This window comes from Centrocercus urophasianus, unplaced genomic scaffold (genome assembly GCF_019232065.1).
Source record: "Centrocercus urophasianus isolate 14NV4802_14NV808 unplaced genomic scaffold, USGS_Curo_1.0 seq_11, whole genome shotgun sequence".
NCBI lineage: Eukaryota > Metazoa > Chordata > Aves > Galliformes > Phasianidae > Centrocercus > Centrocercus urophasianus.
The window spans coordinates 72,564,677-72,582,170 of NW_024884253.1; the positions used below are offsets into that span (position 1 = coordinate 72,564,677).

Sequence of the window (17,494 nt, forward strand, 5' to 3'; positions counted from 1 at the left end):
TTTTTCATGGTTATAAACAATGAGAAAAGGAAAGGCAAAACAGTAATTTGAAATACCTGTCCTGGCTTGGCATTTTCACATACAGATGTCTCATATGGAACTGAAATTTCAGGAGGAAACTCATTGACATCCAGGACGTTTATTACAACGTTGACTTTGCTGGTTAATAATGGGTTACCTAAAATAATTTATGGGAGAAAAGAATTAAAGAATGTTATTTATGTTTGTTTATCTCCAGTGTCTATGAGATGTCATAATATTTTTTTATACCAGTATGGAGACTTCTAAAAATCCTTGCCTTATATTCATTTCTGATTTGTATGCAGGAGAAAACAGAAGCAAGCTTATCATTTTGTACCAGACTTTGATCTATTATTGCTCATGGAGTAAAGAATCAATCAACATGATTATGTTTGTCAGAGCATGATTTACAGAATTTGAAGTTACACCTGTAATTTTAGGTGCAAACTTTTCTCAGATCAATTTTCATGGATTCTTTGGTAAACACTTCCAAGAATTAAAACTGAATTCTGTTTTCAACAATGGAATACAGAAAAAATTAATATTATTTATCCACTGTTTACATCTTCAGGTTATTAAGGAGGTAAGTAGTGTATTTAGTAGGTGGAGAAAAGTGAGAGAAAATGAAATAAAGAAAAAATAAATGCTAAAAACCAGAGAGTCACTGGAAAATTTAGCAGTGAAATACATAGAAATAGGATTCAACTTATGGTTAGATTATTAAGCTATGTCATACTTACTTAATTGCATAAATATTTGCAAGTAGCAAATACTTTGTGCAAAACAAATGATAAAAATCATACATACTACTGTCTGTTCATTGTCTTTCTAATGCAGATAATCATAATTTCGTAGCTGATATAATTTAGTCACTAGAAGTATTTTATATACAAGATTATCTGCGAGCTCAGTGTCTGATGAAAAAGTAATATAAATTCAATTGAAAGCAGATAAAATTGCTTTTTATTTTATGTTTAGACACCTCTGATGGTAACAGATACATAAAAACAGTTTAGCTGGTGAGTCAAAAAGATAATGTACTTATCCCTTGTAATTTTAAAGAGAGACAATGACTGCATTGTCTACAACAGTCAATTATTGAAGAAATCTATGCCTGAAGCATGGTGGTGTAGGAATGACAGTGTGGGGTCTTGGCTAAGAACAAGAAGAGTTTTCTGGAATCTCCATGTATAAATGGCCCATTTATATTGTCTGTGCTAACCGCTAACTGTAATTCATAGAAACATTTGCACATCTATTGTTTATAGCCAACAGCAGGGAAAGTTTTAGCAGGTCAACAATATATTGCAACTCATTGCCAAGAAATTCATTGTAGCACTGTTAAAATTTTACATTATTTCTTGTTCCTAGAAACTACTAAATTGAATGTTTTCATGGAATCTCTGTCAAAGCCAAAAGGTCAAAATGATTTCCTAGTTAAACAACAACAGCTGCAAGTAAAAGCATGCTTTACTTGCTTACATATAGTGAATAGACCGACCATCCTAAAAGCTCAGCTTGAACTCAAAAAAAAGAGCCACAAAAACACTATCCGAATCTCACAATACTTTTAGTTCTTTCCTGTGAAAATATCTAATTTATACAGAAATCTGAGTACCAGTTTTCATGCTCTTTGAATGCTCAGTCATTTTCAAGTCACCACAAGCACATGAAGAAGGTCTCTGTAAAAAAAGCTATGTGGAGTATGAATGTGGATAGGACTTGGTCTAGCAGCTGTGAACAGGACAGGGATTCTTCAGGTGCCCAAAGAGCCAGAAGAAATCTGGAACATTTCCTCGCATTTGAACTGGTTCCTCTGTACTAGCAGGAAACAAAGAAGTACTAAGAGGCTGTTTTGATCAATGGAAAGTAGGACCACATCTCTCAATATGGACAGAGATGAACTAAGTCCTGAGGAGATCTTGTTTAAAGTTGCTTGCAGAAATCAAACCTACAAATCCTAAACCTCCCTGCTAGCAGTACCCATGTAGAGAGCACAGTAACTGCCAAAAAGTAATCCAGGCTTTCCTTCAGGTTCTGTGCGTTTGTCCTAAGATACAGCTGAATGGAATGGCAGGAGTCTACAATACATTATGCAGACATATTAGAAATAAATTCAGTTGTGAAAGTACAGGCATAGGCATTTGTTCATTTCTTTTTAGAACTCTATACAAGAATGAATGTATTCAAAATTCATGCATCACATACATGGAAGGTATTAGTTAAACACTGCAGCGTGCTTTGGAAGTATACACAAATATACACACACTTTTTGCATTTATTTCTCACTGATAGTTTGCAACTTATTTTCTGAGATTCTTTGAAAAGTGTATGCATAACTATACTGCTAACTATTGTAGCAAGGTAGAATGTCTCCTTACATAAATGGTTGGCAATAATCAAACATGAAAATAAGATCACTTTAGCAAAAGATAGAGCTACTTTCTTGTTATGTGTTTGTTTCTTTTTCTTGCTGGATTACACTGGTATCTGTGTAACTACTCATGTATAAAAAGGAAGACTGCTAAAAGTTTGGTTACAGCGTTGGATTCCTATACAAAGACTCATAATACTTGATGCTTACAAGGATAAAAAAACAAAACAAAACAAAACGGAAAAAAAAGCACTTCACAAAGTTTACTTTAATCTTCTCTGGTTTTGTCTTGTTTGCCCTTTGTCTGAAAATCAAATCATTTTTAGTCCTGTGAGCATAGTAGTGATGTGTGTACTTGTGACAGTGAATGAGTCACTCAGGCCAACTACTTAAGCCATTTAAACTCAAATTACCACAGAAGAGGACAAGCGGTTTATCATTAGCATAGGAATTATGAACCTGATTTCAGGTTTCAATTCTATCTGTATGACAGGCAAATTAATTAGTTTCTTTCTTCATCATTTTTCCTGTCTGTAAGACAGTGACAACACTGCTTCCTTCTTTTGCTTGAGTGCCAAGGTCTGGTAACATCTTCATAGTTCAAAGATATTACAGGACTAGAACCTATAAAATACGTGAATGAATGAGACTGAAAATGCAAGATACCTAAAAAAAACCCAGATGCTGACCACTGAGGAGATCTCAATCCCAGCTATGTTATGCAGGAAAGGATAAACATCGTCTTGAAATTTAAGATCATATTTCTTTAGCATTATTTCTACAGGAATAAGATGTTACACAACTTAACCTATTTCTTCTTCTGTCAAGTACAGTCACTATTTTCGTTCTTGGTAATTTAGCATGACACTGTGGATCTTTCTGAGCACTGAACTCTGATTATTTATACTATCAAATTCTTACAACAACTTCTTGGCACACTTCTGGCCTGGGGAAACTAGTGGTCTTTCAGGTAATCCACTTTCACGTAGTGAGAGTTAGTATGAATGAAGGACAACTCAGCAAATCCATTTACACATTGCCACCCTGTTTGGAAGACCAGAGTGTTCAGTGGCATGGAAGTAAACTACTCACTGCCAGCTGGCCTAAGTGACAAGAAAAAATGCAAGACAAGTATAATTTATTACTCTGGACAGAGTTTGTGGAATCAAAAATGTTCAAAAGCAGGAAGCATGGAAGCTACGAGAAGAAACCATTAGGAGAAAAACAAAACCAAAATGAAAAGTAGAGAAAAGAAGTTCAAGTAAGGAGAAACTGGTGAACGAAATGGGAAAAAAATAGGGGTTTGAAACATCCCCTTCCTGTTCATGTACTTTGTTCTACATGGAGGCTGACTTTTTATTTCAACAGATGGGTAAAAGACCTTTTGCATTCTCCTGCCTTCATGTCTGTGTCATCTGCATGTTAGCAGAAGAGTCATCCGCTTTCAAAAAATGAGTATTTCTACTTCAGGATGAGCTTCTTTAACAAGGGTAAAGAAGGTTATGGTGTCTTGTGCTAAATATGACAGTAGGCATCCATCACTCCACACTGAGTAGTTGTTCTGATATTTGAAGACAGATTTACAGATCGTGTTTGGAACAGATATATGTCAGTTTTTCAGGTTAGAAATAAAAAATAAACAACAATATAGTGATACGTGGTTAGAGCTGGTCACTCAATAACTTGGCTAGAATAACTTCCAATATCTGATTTCCCTACATGGAGCCAGATACTTTTGTCCATTTGCAAAATTTATGATGTTTTTTCAGGGTAATCAGGATTTCTCACATCCACAAACTGACACAAGCACGCCTATAACAAGCAAATTTCATTATCAACTTGTTGCTAAGGGACAAAATTTGGCCTCTGGTTAAGCTGCCAATCCACACCACATTTGGTATAAGTAGGAATGAAAAGACCAGTTTAGGGACGAATAGTTGCAGTATATCTGTGTCAAAAAAAAGAAAAAAAAAGTAAATAACTAAAGCAGAAAGAGGACATTGGACATAAAACCATTTACAAATTCCCAAACAGAAAAACTTTTAAAAAAGAAATTATTTTTCTCTGTAACAGCTCATACCAACAAAGGATACACTGATTTACATAAGGCAATTCTCATCTGCCTCATTTCTGAAATATATTCCTTTAAAAAATATGTCTTTTTTTTTTTTTCTAATAAAAAATATTATCAGTTTGTAAGAAAAGTCTAAATGATACATCCAATTCTGCATTTACATTTATATATTCTCTGCTGCTATATTTAGCTATCTAAACTGCTTGCTTTTGTTTGAAAGTTAATTTCTTTGCTTAGAAGTTGTAATACTACTACACTGTACAAAAAAAAAGTTGACACAAGTATAATCCGTGATTCTTACAGAGTTTCATTCTGAAGCTACAGAAGCCCAGTGGGGGCAACCACTAGAAAACCCCATGGCTAAGGGCACTGGAGGTATCTGTAAGTTTTTTTCTTGTTCCTTCATGGAAAAAAAAAAAAGTGTTGAGAATGAAAAATAAGTATTTTAGCAAATGATCAACAGAAATTGAAATGGCTATTAGTAGTTTGAAATCTCTTTATTTTAAATATATGTGCTCAACAAGAGTTGAAAATATTTAGATAAGAATTAAAGTCCTGGGGCAAGTTTGTGCAGCCATTTGCAATATTGGACCACTTGGCAATCAGATCTATGTCAAAGCGCTGTTCAGCATCCTGTTACTACAAGAGATGATTATTGCACTGTTTCTATATAAGCACTAAATGGGTCACATCTTTATTGTAGCAGAAAATTCCCCAAAAGATTATTTTTTTCCCTCTTTTATTTCATGCGCTCCTACTCTTCTCTTTGGCCTTCTTTGCTATTTCTCAAACCCGGTGTTTATTTCTGTGTAATTTCTTATACACCTGCATATAAAGTTCTGAGAAAATATACATAAAATCTTCCAAAATGATCCAATATTGCTCTAGTACAGGTACAGCAATTATTTGTATTGCTATGGATAATGCTTTATAAATATTTTGATGTACGCTAAAATGAATCGCATGTATGTCTCAGGTGTAGAATCTTAACGAGGTGTTGAAATTGGGAATTTCATAACATAGACTGCCTGCTTCAGTGTTGCATAACATTATGTAGAAATGTAAACTTGGAGATTTTAGCTAGCTTTAATTACTCTAGGTAATAATAAACAGATTCCTATTAAGTTTATTAAAAGTGCAACCTTATTGCAGAAAGATTTTACAGTTCTCAGGAGATCCTTATCCACCAGAAATAATTAAGCGTTACTGAAATGTAGAGTATTACAAGACTTCTTCACTACAGCCTTTCAGTTTCTCTGAAAATGAAGTACAGTTCTTCTGGACTTTCAGTATACGCAAATACTTATAGTCCATATAATCAATCACTTGTGAAAGTTTAGTTTCTTCTGCTAGTCTATTTCTATCTCAAGTTAAGGATAAAATTCAAGTGTTTATTTGGCTAGTGTCCCTGTTAGTTTTCCAGACTTCAGGTAGTGATCCCATGAGCTCTCCTTGAGATAACTACAGCTATTTTTATTTTAATATATGTTTTCTTTGCTTCCAATATCTCCGTCTTGTTAATAGAATAGTAATATATTCTATATTAACTACATATATATATATATTAACTATATATAATAGTTAATAGAATAGTTAATAGAATGGATTACATATTGAATCATAGAATCACAGAGTCATAGGGGTTTGAAGGGACCTCTGGAGATCACTGAATCCAACCCCTCTGCTAAAGCAGGTTCCCTACAACAGGTTAGACAGGAAAGCATCCAGGTGGGTCATGAATATTTCCAGAGCCTTTCTAGGCAGCCTGTTCCAGTGCTCTATTTTTAGCTCAATGCAAAGAAGTTCTTTCTCATGTTCAGATGGAACTTCCCGTTCCACTTTGTGCCTATTACAGCTTGTCCTGTTACTGGGCACCAGCAAAAGGAGCCTGGTTTCATTCTCTTGAATCTGCTCTTCAGAAATGTGTAAATGCTGATATTTATATTAAGTGAGTTATTATATTAGGTGAGTGTAGACATTTATAAGCATTTGTAAGTGACATCTCAGTGCCAAGAAATACATTGAGGAAAACAAGTTATTTGTTTTTCTGGACACACAAACAATACAAAACAAATAGGAAATATACCAGGCATACTTTTGTACAGCTTATTATGTGCCAAGAAAGATTTCTGTGTCTTTACACATCTTCTAGAAGACCAAAATTCTCATTCGAATAGTGGTTTACGCCTACCAGACTTTCAATTTGGCAGGATCATGAAGGAAGAATGCTACAAATGCTACACAGGATGACAGTGAAGAAAGTTGGAGCTACTTAATACATGAGAAGAAGGGAGCTCTCATCTGCAAATAAAAGCTTTGTGGGAGAAGGCATAAAGGAATAAAGTAAACAAAACCAACAATACAGTAATAGAAAACAAGTGGTTAAGAAGAAAGAGTTTTGGGCAGAGAGAAAATTCAAAATCAAAGAGACAGCACATAAGTTGATTCATTTAGTGCTCTAAATTATTAGCATGCTTTCATGACTCTATTTCACTGTAATTCTTGTCTGAGAATTAAATGAATGTGTACATGCAGAGGAAGGTCTCTATACATTCTCTTCTGATTTCAGGCATTCTTGTTGATAAGTTTTTTCAGCTTCTGCAGGAATTGTTCTTGCATGAGGACTACTAGAAAACCATTACTGTACAGGCCTATTTGTATGTCATGCAGCCTTATAGTCAATCTGGGAAAATGATATTTATCGGGCATTTCTAAATCATTTCTTGGTAATATATGCACTCTCCACAGTATATTTATGCTCAAGCACTACATTCTGAAAAAAAACAAACACATTAGCATATTAATTCAGTTTGTGTCATACTTACTAACTTTACTTGCAATTATAGAGAAATTGTACTGTGCTGTGCTTTCTCTGTCCAGTAATTCATTAGTAGCAATGGTTCCTTCATTAGCATCTATTGTAAAGTAGTTGTCCACATCATTCTTCCAATCGATGAAGTATCTGCATACGAAAAATATTAAACAGAGTAGATGCAAATGTACAGTGATTACACATTTATCATAACAGCAGTCTAGCTAGCTGGAGCTGTTATTTTTCTCTTCCCAGCTATTGCCATCTTTGCAGGAAGAAGACAATAAGCTGTGATTTGTTTGCTTGCTTATTTATTACAGAGTTGGAGTATTCAAGGGGAAAAATAAGTATATAATAAAAGACTTACTACTTCTCCTGTATAGATTATTTGAAAATGGGCTCCCAAGAAGTTAATGCACAGCTTTTGTTACGCCTGTTACTTTGTAAAGCACTAGAAAAGCTCACAGGGAAAAAAAGAAAAGTTGTGAAACAGTGCTTGTTTAGTGATGAATAGTGGCTCAGATCTGGTATATTCATAGCTACAATAGCCATAATGGGCAGACAGAGAGGTGTCCTTGTAGACTGACTGTTAGTGCAGTCTACTTACTTAGAGGTCCTTTACCAAAAGAATATTGGAACAGTCATAGTACAGAAGACCTCAGTAGGCTTATTACCCTTACCTATACAATAGCATTAAAAGGCTCTTTGCTTTTGGGAGGAACGAACAAGTCTGACTTGCACTGGAGTTGAGAGAAACAGGGCAACATTATTCGTTTTTTTTATTCTTTCTCAAAAAAGGATGAACACAGGACAAAATCAAAACTCAAAACATGTATGCATTTGTTATTCGTCCCTACCAAGGACATATTAGAAAGAAGAGATGTGCTTGTAAATGTAGCCACTTAAAAGCAATCTGATAATTATTCCAAAACCATTTCCCTTAAATGCTAATTAATTTGAAAGTCTATTTTCTCATTTGATGCCACTGTTTATAGTCATAACAGAATAATTCTTCTGATGCAGTGCCGCTAGCAACTAATTTCCTTTTCATTGCTGCTCTCTTCATACCTAGACTGTGTTTCTCAAAAACCAGGCACGATGAAAATGAGAACCACATTTCTGAGCAGTAGGCAATAAACAAAAGTAGCACTCGCAACAGTTACATTTAGAAGTTCATAAAGTCCAGAGGAATGTACCTATGGCACCACATTGCATGTAGAGCAGTGAGACTAAAAGTAAAAGATACTATTTCCTTCTCTGATAAGTATAGATTATGGAAAGAATGTATTTGTAATGTAATGTTAAACATCAAGCTTATTTCTACAGAAGGAAGCAATGTTACAAAAAGGTAAATTGCACATTCCCTTAGAATGAGACTCATAAATGCTAATAGCAAAAGGAGACTCAAATAATAAAAAAAATCACAATAGAGCATATGACTTCATTTCATCAAAATTATATTCTTATAATTTTGACAGGATTTTCTAATCCTGTCTGTAGATGAAATAGTTTTCTTCAATTGACAGTTATCACTATCAGTTCACTGCTTTATTTGAAGAGCCTCACCTATGATTTGCTAAAATCTGAATACATCCTTTTACACAGCTGAGCAGGCATATTTTCTACCCACATTTGCAATTTCAATCTCATTCAAAATTTAGTTGACATTAAAAATATGAAAAATATATATGCCATTTCTTAGAAACATGAGATACTCTTTCAAAAACAGTAAAATTAATTGTTCATACTTTTCATTTTTAATAGATATTAAATACTCAGCCACACACAAATGTCCTATCAAAGCATGAGAAAGTAACTTATCTTCAGCCCATGGAAGATCAGCTCTATCTAAATATCCTACACACCAACAATATAAGTCAATGAAGAAAATGCAGGACCAAGTTCAAAGTGCAAGATCCTTCACACTGTTGTTTCCAAAGTTGAATTTAATTATAGATACTTGTAAGACCAGAATCTAATAATCTATCTGCAAGCATTCACACAGGTGGTTAACTTCATGCATAAACTCAATATGCCTACTCCTAAACACAGCATCAGCAGGATCAAAGTTCCAAACAGGCTTTGCAAGACTGGCACTATTCCTAGTGAAACTAATGCCAGAATTCTTTTGGCTTCAGAGGAAGTGAGATCAGTGGGAATAGAATAGTGTAATAAAAATGGATTGTATTGGTTGTAATAGTTCTTCAAAATTCATTGTCTTCATTTGCGTTCAAACTGTGGATATTATTATGCCAAAACTGTTGGTAGTTTTTATGAATTTATTTATTTATTACTTTGGCATTATGTTTGAAGACATGCCTTCTTTCTTTCTCTTTATGGTAAAGAAGGCACATATGGTAAAAATAGGGACGGGACAGTTATTTCAGTCCCGAAATTAGACTAGATATGGAACAGAAATAGAAGTATTGGGGATGCGTTGGATAAAATATATATTCTCTAAGAAAAAAAAGGCAGATGTCCTTTCTCCTTCCTTTCACAGTCTATCTATGTGCAGTACTCATGAAAAAAATTCTGTCAGAAGATCCTCTCATACATAGCTCTTCTGGACATAGAATTGTTTCCTCCTTCTTCAGTAAATTTGTAATGCTTAGCAAAAGAGTGAATTGAACTTGGTCTGGCTAGTTTTTAAATGGGAACTGTTGAGGAATCTCAAAGGAAGTTCTAATTTTGGGAAGACCCTAAAAGAAGTGAAGTTTACTTTTATGGTCCAAAAACATTTTTTTTTATATAGTCTGGCATTCACTGTGAGATTTTCTGTAATGAGCACAGCAAAACTTTTCCTAAGACCTGAATTCTGTCTTTTTCTTCAGCGGGAAAACAAACAAACAAAAAATAAACAAACAAAAGAAACACCTTCAAGAAAAGAAGAAATGAGAAAAGAGTCGTCAGTCTGAAAAATCAGTAACTTTCCAGAGACAGACCCAGGTATCCGGAACATAAAGCCTGACATTTTTTGTTAGACTGACTCAAAGAGGACTGTTGTTGAAATGCTGTTATTAGGACAGCTGTCTAGATCTTCTAGTCATGGTCTAGCAGTCTGAAACAACTGAGATTGGTTTGTTTAAATTCCTAGATTTCCTGCGAAACAGGCCACGGTCAGTGCACTAATCCCAGGAGGCAGCTCTCTCCTGGAAAAGTTAGGATGTACTGGCACAGCATATGTATATTTACTAACATTGTTTCAGTCTTCCCAATAATAGCTGTATTTGTACATCAAGTAGGATAGAGAAGACAGAGTGGAAATATTTGATTTATAAAATAATTGGAGCCAAATCTGGAGGACTCTCACCTGGAGTGTTCACAAAAACACACTTCCCTCTTAAGGAGCATGTATAATAATTCGCATTCATTCTGACTAAATTGTGAATGGTCTGTGGCTCACGAGAAAACTCTGAGGGAGACTGTCTACTCCGCCTGCAGCACAGAAGATAGCAAAGTGCCTGTGGGAGGGGTGCTGAATTCATAAGTGATAGCAGATCATCCTTCTGAAGATAATAGGAACTCTGAGCCATCAAGTAGTCAAATTCAGTTGCTTCAGACTGTTATACCATGAATAAATGATCCAGACAGCTGTCCTGCTGCTGCTATGGGATATGTGATAACAGGTCACGCTAAGAAGGGGTGGGAGGTGGCAGAGTATGCACAGAAGGCTGTAGAACCTGCGACTTGGGCAGTGTCCTTTGGTCCTAACAGTGTAGAAAAAATTTCTTCTGCCCAGCAGAAATGGCCTTGTGAATTGTGGGGTACATTCTAGACAAAATGGTGAGCATGAGAAGAGCTTTTACTAAGCCTAGTTGCTAAAGAAAAAGTGAAGAAAAAGTGCTGCCTACAAACATTGTCACTGTTTTCAAAGTAAGAAGAGAAGGGAAGCTTGGACCATACATCTAGAGAAGCCATTAAGCTAAAGGCACTCAGACCAAACTTGCTCCTGCTTTACTAGCACACATGCAGAAAATCATTTGAAAGCACATTCAACTGAAATTGGCATGAAGAATAAAATGAATTAACCAATTCAGTGAACAATAACACATTTAACATTTAAATACTCTTTTTCTCTTTTGTTTCACTGTTCAACAAATAAGGAACAGTAATTAAAACCAGTCTTCTAAAAGAAGAAAAGAAAAATGAAAGGGGGACATTCCAGTACTTTTCATCTTTGTTTCTGGGTTGTTCCACATCATTCATGCCATTCATCAGTATAAATGGTCTTGTCTGTATTCCCATTTCTATTGTAAAACTGTAGCTAAAGCAAACCCAGATGGTGACTCTAAGAAAACCCAAATCGCAGATTTTCTCTCTATACACTGAATGATTTGGCTGCCAATCCCAATTTAGAAAGCATCTTATTACTCCAACCATATGATAAACCCAAGCAAGCACTGGAATGAAGCACTTTAGATGTTAGAAAATTCCTTATGTGGTGGGGTAAAAAGATGCATCATTTTTAAGAGAAAGTATGTTTTCAACTATGCTAACTTGGGACAATTAAATACCACCTATCATATAAAAGATATGTTGATTATAAAAAAAAAAAAAAGTACATTATAAACATAAACAAAAGATACTAAGATTCAGTTGGAAATTATGAGCGGTTAGGATTTTTCATAGTTCCAACACATACATAATTAAATAGATGAAAGAAAAATGTAAAACAGGACTGGCAAAAGGGTTGAGGGACTAGAAGAATGCAAATGAGACTTGAGATGTGATTTGACTACTTGAAAGTCCAAAGGAATTTTCATCTGTACCACATTCATGCACTGCAGCTAGAAATTAATAATCTCTGCATATAACTAGCTGTTGAGAAAATGGACCTCTGCAATATATTTTGGTCATCACATCATCAGACAGATATCAGAGAGAGTCCAAGAAAACCTGTCTTAGGTGTAGGCAGGCTGAATTTTAAAGAAAGATTAAAAGAGCTAAAATATGTTTAGCTTGGATAAGAGATGACAAAAGGAAGAAATGATAATTATCTACAGATAGCTGAAGGGCTTAAACACCATTAAAAGAAAAGTATTATTTAGTTCCTAGCAGAGGAGTGGAAGGATGAAATTAAGAAATAAAAAAATTATGTTATGCAGCAGAATCTTTCTGGCAGTGATGTATATTACACTGTACAAAATGATACCAGTTCTGTCACTTGATACTGCAAAGTTAAGCTGGGTGAAGTAATGGAGACTGTACAGTCAGGGAAATTTCTAGAAAGATGGATTGAATAATCCCATTAGTCCCTATAATAGTGATGTATATGACACATACCAGGGAACACTATCTGCATGTGAAACATATTGTCACAAACCTGCACTATGATTCAGTTTGAAATATTTAAATTACAAACATACATACATTTTTTAAGATTGCTGTTACTAAAAAGTATAGAAACAGCTTCTAAAATGAGAAAGAAGACATTCATAGCTCAAGTCAAGCCTTAAAAGAAATTAAAATATCAGAGAAGTTTAAGCATGCAAACAAGTTTGTGTCCTTCAAACTCCCATCCTGACAATAAAACTTCCTTGCTGTAGTTCCTATGATTATATATTCATTGTGTAAATATCAAAGAAACATCACCACATGTACATACACATGTACTTGATACATCAGTTCTTTACCACCTCACTGACTTCTGCTCTTCTTAAATGTAAGTGCTAAACTCTTCAGCTCCTGATGGCTGATAACTGGAAATATCTGAATTTCCAGTCAAGACCGAGGAGTGTTTGTCATAATTTTACTAAAGATGCAATCGTGGATTTTTAATACAAGTCCTCAAAAGACTACGCATGCTTAGTGAAGACATACAGTTAAAAAAAAAAAAAAAAAAAGTGAATGTTTTCTTGTACTAAATGATGATAACCTGAATTATCTGTTTTCAGGGCTGAACAGAATAGATTATTAAATTATTCTTCAGGGCAGCAGCACTGAATCAATATTAAATAACTTTAGACTCTTTTTCATACTCTCATTAGATTTAAAGATTACCCTTGATCCTGAGTCTTTTGATTCTCTATTAACTCAAAAATGCTGTCTGAAAATTTTTACAAGTGCAGTAATAGTAAAAAAAAAAATATAAAAATATGAAATAATAGTAAAAAAAAAAAAGTAAATTACTTTTTTCTCTTCTCTGCAACATGAAAATATAAAATAAGGCATAATACACTATTCTCGAAACAGTAGCAGATGTCTTTGCATATTACTCATGTTGTCCTGTGTTAATACAACCACAAGGCTCTTTCTCATGTATTTTCAAGTCCCTTTCCAAGGTACAACCCAGCAACTGAGTTTCTTTATGCGTACAAAGTTCTATATGCATAGAAAATTAAACATATCTAATAAAATAAAGTACTTTTTATCAACCTCAATTCTGGTAATATCAACAAGACTTTAAAAATTAAATTGTTCAGTATTATGAACCTCTGGTACAGAAATTATATTCTTAGTAGTCTGGTTTTAATTTTGTGTTCTTTTGTTTAGAGGAAGCAAATCTAGTGAAACATATTTACTGTGCCACACAAATTTAATCTGATATATTCATAGTTACTAAGTGTTACCAGAAAAGCCTGAAGTTAATAACAGCAAAATAACACTTGATGTCTTGCTATAAAATTTTCCTGTCATTAACCAAAAAATGTAAAGGATGTGATAATGCTCCAAAGTGGCACGTGCTTTTCTGGAAAGTTGTCTTTTTTTGTTTATTTGTTTAAATAATATATTAAGCCATCTCAGTTAAAGGGAGCACAAGCTCCTATACCTTCACTGAATACCACTTCAGGCATTAGCATTCTTGAGAATGCTGCTAAGGCATTAGCAGTCACTCCAAAGGAAGTTTCCTCTCAGATCCCACACTTTGGGTAATCCTCCAGATACCATCCAGATCCCAGAAGAACCACAGCTGCACAAACACTGCACATCAGAACCAAGTGATATAGAAAAGGGAAGGAATTTGTGCAGACTGGGAGAAGGAGCAAACCCTTCTTGTTAGATCGACTCATGCTCATCATCCTCATGTCTTTCATACAACAGGAGATTTTCCACGTGAAAAAATTAATATAGTTTGAGTCTCCTGCATAATGCATGGTTGGGTTCACAGTCCTTCATATGTAGGTGCATATTTATGCATTTTAAAATCAAGATTAGTGATTTTAGCAGTCAGGAGCTTAGAGCTTACCTGATATGTAATGATTAGTAGCAGTGTAAACAAATTATTCTTTGCTTCTTTGGACAAAATGGAACATTATGCAGAATTGACAGAGAAGCAGTGGCTGCAGACACCCAGACTCTAATAAAAGGCCAGAATCCACTGAGAAGCTTTTAAACTTTTCATAAGGCTTATAAATCTTACATAAGGATTTTCGTAGAACATGCTAGACAATATGAGAAATAAAACATGCTGCAGCTCAGTTATCAGCCTCTCCAAACTGTCAGTTCTGCCTGTTGACAAGTTCCAGTGCTTCCTCCCTGCCCTTCATCTAAAGATTTTTGTTCATCTGTTTATTAGTCTTTGCAGTCAGCTCCATTTTCTGCTTTTGCATTTCTCATTACAAGCTGAGTATCTTATCAAAAGACATTGCCACATCAGAAAATGCATTGTCTTTATTCAGTTTTAACATCATTTTCACTGCCTCATTGAGCAGGCAGAATCACAGGACAGCATGGTGGAAGGCAGATCTGTCCTGCAGTTTACTTAATCTTCAGTTATTTGGAGGAGGAAGAACATAGTAGGAATGTGGAGCTGCAGGAAACACACTGGGTTCAACCCCTTCCAACTCTTCAACCTGAATTTTCTATACTGCTATGGTAGAAAAACATGAGAGCACTTACTCTACCAGGACCACAAATTGTAGATTCTGAGCACCGTTTTACTGAATTTGTGAAGTGTGGATTTGTCCATCGTGGTGCTCCCCATGTTGTGCTGTGCAGCTCTACAACCCAATAGCTGGAGGAGCTGCTCCAACTTAGTGAAGAGCTACTGCTCTGCTGTGTTTTGGTGGGGAAAGGTCTGCTATGCTGGGTGTCTGGATGTACCTCAGTACTGCTATCAATGGGTAGAGGGAGTATAGAAAGCTAGGGTGCAAATGAAGTTAAGTGCCTCCTGCCTTAAAACCCTAAGAAAACAGGGAGGGCAAAGGGATCTGGGATGCTACATCAGATGTTTAGCTTTAGTAGAAGCTAAAACTTCATTTTGCACCAGCTGCATGCAACCCAAGCACCGGGGGATAGAACAGAGAAATGAAGCTGTGTTATGCTGCCTCGGTCCTTCATTTAGGCTGAAATGTTTTACTGTTCAATAAAGTGCTAAGGCAAGAAGTAATACAGCTCTTGTAAACCTAAAGGCATTAATTCAACAAGAACAGTCTTTGATCACTTTTCTTTTGCATCACATAAATATTAGCTTTGTTTTATATCTTTTGGATACTAAAATCTGAATAAATCTTTCCTTTTTCTCTCAAGGCTGAAGTAAAGTGTTGAGACAAAGCACAAAACAGCAGTCATGCTGACTCCAGAGAAAACTGTGGCTCAGTGGAGGATTTACCACTTGCTTGGATCCTCACCTGGGACTGACCTGGGCCACGAGTAGATCCAAACAAGGCAGCACACAGTGCAGTCAGGAACTGGAGGCTATATTGTTGCTTCAAACCCAGTTTGGTTAAATGTTTATAAAGGGATGTTTATAAAGGGATATAAGGGATTATTCAGGATGGCTCTGCCACTATGAGATTAGCCAAGCTTTCCTTTATCTGTTCTCCTGTGCAGTTCTTTGCTCATGTAATGAAACCCAGAATCCACAGAGAATAATGTCACTGTGGAGTCACCTTTACAAAGATTTGATGAGAGCCTCAGGTAGAAAGTTCTTGATGAGGACATCCTTGATTCCCTATGGCCTGGTGGCCTGACACAAGCCATGTCAAGTCCAGTAATTTGCCTCTAAAATTGATTCTGCTCTCCTCCTATATGAACTGGAATTTCCGTGTCACATTTCCTCCACAGTCTACATTTTTTTGTTTCTTACTGCCTCTGCAACATTCCTTTTCTGTTTGGCCATACTGAACCTCAGCACTGTATTCTGTTTAGCTTTGCTCCTCTCACATCCAGAGCCAGCTGGAATGATTCTGTGCTATTATCCCAGCTGGAAAGGGGAAAATAGAAGCACATGAGATCCATCCATAGGTCTGCAATCAGTGTGAGACTGAAATTTCTTTGCATGTAGATCCTAAAACGTGTCTTTAAAAAAAAATGTTTAAAGGATGTTAAAGAGCTTACAAGCAAACAAATGACCAAATATATAAGGAACTCTTGCTTAAAGGCAATAATTATTTAATCACAGCCATAAACTAGATCATTTCAGGTCAGAAAAGTAAATATATGTTTACAAACAACTAAAGGAGAAATTCAGACTGCTAGAACTTGAAATCTGCTTATATCACAATGGTTAAAATATGCATTCTTATGGAAAAGGCCATAAGATCTATAATTAAAAATACTGGCAATCTTAAATTTATAACAGAAATAATATTTCAAGTTTGACTCTGTTTATGACTGTGCAGAATAACCAACTGACAATGTTACATGAAGCAGATAAGCTTTGCTTAGATGTTGGTTTAAGACCTGACCCTTCATAATTCTGTTTGTGTTGAGCCATGAGAAGTTCACAGCTTGAGGTGACATGGCTGCAACCATTAAACCTCTGCTTTAATCTCACAATTGCTTTTTAGAATGTTTGAAAAATCCATTGCTGGAGAAATTTGGAGTAACAGCTCTTGATCAGAAACTAAAAAGACTATTATATGAGCTGAAATAAAATGACAGTTTGTGCTCTGGGATATGAACCAGCTTTGTAAGATCACATCACCAGGTGGTACCAGTGCTGTGAAGTAAACCAGAGCTATTACAGTCATATTGCTTCTTTCCTTTCTTTCTGGCTTCTTAGGTATTCTCAGTTAATTTAAAAGCTTTCCCTGCCACGTTCCTTTTTTTCTGCCTTTGAGATGAATGTACTCTTGATTTTCAGCATCCATTTTCTCCACAAACAGGTCAATCACTGAAAGCAGTAGTGCCTAAACTTCTTACATGTCTACGTATACTTTTACTTCCAAACTCCTGACTTTCAAAAGCTTAATATGATTGCATATGCCAACGGGAGATCACTCGCTGTTCTTCACAAGCATCAGTAAATTGAGAATTTCTTAACTATAAA

General features: G+C 35.4%; 1 protein-coding gene across 2 annotated transcripts in view; it reads right to left on the reverse strand.

Annotated features, from left to right (window-relative positions):
• Positions 1-17,494, reverse strand: part of CDH12 (cadherin 12) — a 130,464-nt gene that overhangs the window by 8,187 nt on the left and 104,783 nt on the right. For both annotated transcript variants that reach the window (XM_042839732.1, XM_042839731.1), the window contains 2 exons: positions 7,295-7,431; positions 57-178 (listed from right to left, as the gene is read on the reverse strand). In XM_042839732.1, the coding sequence (XP_042695666.1) occupies positions 57-178; positions 7,295-7,431 (259 nt within the window). The remainder of the gene's footprint in view (positions 1-56; positions 179-7,294; positions 7,432-17,494) is intronic.